The sequence below is a fragment of the Monoraphidium neglectum genome (genome assembly GCF_000611645.1).
Source record: "Monoraphidium neglectum strain SAG 48.87 unplaced genomic scaffold scaffold04809, whole genome shotgun sequence".
Classification (NCBI taxonomy): domain Eukaryota; kingdom Viridiplantae; phylum Chlorophyta; class Chlorophyceae; order Sphaeropleales; family Selenastraceae; genus Monoraphidium; species Monoraphidium neglectum.
The window spans coordinates 1-1582 of NW_014008821.1; the positions used below are offsets into that span (position 1 = coordinate 1).

The window sequence follows — 1582 nt, forward strand, 5'->3', positions numbered from 1 at the left end:
GCCTGGCCAGCGGCGGGTGCCCCCGTGGTCCCCGGCAAGGGCCACGGCGCAGCCGCCGAGCGGCTGCCGTCTGAGGACCCCGGCTTCCCAAACGCGGTCAAGATTTCACAGGCCAGCAAGATCCCGGCAGGTGAGGGGGCGACGCTGCGGCCTGGAGGGCCTCGTTCCTGCTTGGGGAAGGGCACAAGGGGGACGGGCAGCTGCCCACATTTTGCACGCGGGAGAGCGGCCGCCAGATTGCCGTGCTCTCCGCGCCTGGGCGGGAAGGCCGAAGCCCTGCATGCATGCGGCCGGCCCTCAGCACCCGCCAGCCGATCATCGCGCTTGCATCCACCCGCCGACATGTCGCCGCTTGCATGCGGCCCCCTCCCTTCTTCTGGACACCCGCCCCGCAGTTGCCGGCAAGATAGCCCACTCGCTGCGCGCACGAGACTGGCCGACGCTGCTTGTCGCCGGCAACAGCAGCATCCACGCCGCGGTCAAGTGTTGCATCACCGCGGGGCGGTTCCTGCAGCCGGAGGGCCTGGTCGTCAGCTTCGAGCCGCTCTTCCGCGACGTCGACCACAGCCGCGCCCTGCTCGCGCTCCGCGTCCTGCCCGCCTCGCCCGGCGCGCCGCCGGCCGCGGCGCCCAACGCTGGCCCGCCGTACGGGCCCGCGCTGCCGCCCGGCGCGCCGCCGCCGGTCGAGGTCAAGGCGTCGGCGCACTCGCGCCACGCCAAGGTCGGCGCCGCGCTGACCGCGCGGCTGACGGAGGCGCCCGGCCGCCTCGTCGTCGTGCTGGCGCTCGGCGAGACCGCGGTCGCCAACGGCGTGATGGCCGCGGCGCACGCGGCGCACTACCTCGCCACGCAGCACGGGCTCAGGCTGGCGGTGCAGGCGTACGCCGCGACGGTGGTCAAAGACGGCGACCACCTGACGGGGGTGCAGCTGTGGGTGACGCTGCAGGCCGGCGGCGCCGCCGGAGGCGGCGCCGCGGGCGCCGAGGCCGCGGCGGCGGCGGCGGCGGCGGCAGCCGCGGCTGCGGCCGTCGAGGGCGTCGGCGGGCTGTCGCTTTGATGAGACGGCCGCGCCGGCTGCCGGGACGGCAGCAGGAGAGGCGGCTGATGCCTGCACCCGCGCACAGGGCGTGGCCGGCGCGGCTGGGGTGCCTGCGGGGCCGGCCCATGCTTGAGCTGCAGCGCGGCATGCATCACAGTGCGTTAAGACAGAGAAACTTCTCAAGAACAACCTTTAGCCAGGCAGCTTTGCCGCATCGACCCGCCGCGCCCCCCCCTGGGGTGAAGCACCAGCAGCGGACCCATGCCGCGGGGCGCGGCCGCCGCGGAGTAATGCGGCGCGAAGTCGCCGCACGGGGAGCCTGCATCTCTTGTGGGAGGCCCGCCTGTGGCGGCTGCACTCCGCCGCAAATGCTGCCGCCCGCCCTGAGGCGTGGCGGGGTCCTCGACCCCGGCCTCGCCCGTCCCTGCAGCGCGTGCGGCGCGGTGGCGTGTAGGCAGCGGGCACTGGCGAATGCACCCCACCCCCCATGGCATGCGCGCCGATGCAGGTGGCTGGCGGGCCGCGGGGCACGCGGCTGGAATC

General features: G+C 75.0%; 1 protein-coding gene across 1 annotated transcript; it reads left to right on the plus strand.

Moving 5' to 3' along the window:
• Positions 1 to 395: 395 nt before the first annotated feature.
• On the plus strand, positions 396 to 1057 carry MNEG_14839 (hypothetical protein; the record flags this gene model as incomplete). Its single annotated transcript, XM_014036690.1, has 1 exon — positions 396 to 1057. A coding segment is annotated over one exon (662 nt), but the record flags the coding sequence as incomplete, so codon positions are not given.
• Between the last annotated feature and the right edge of the window lie 525 nt (positions 1058 to 1582).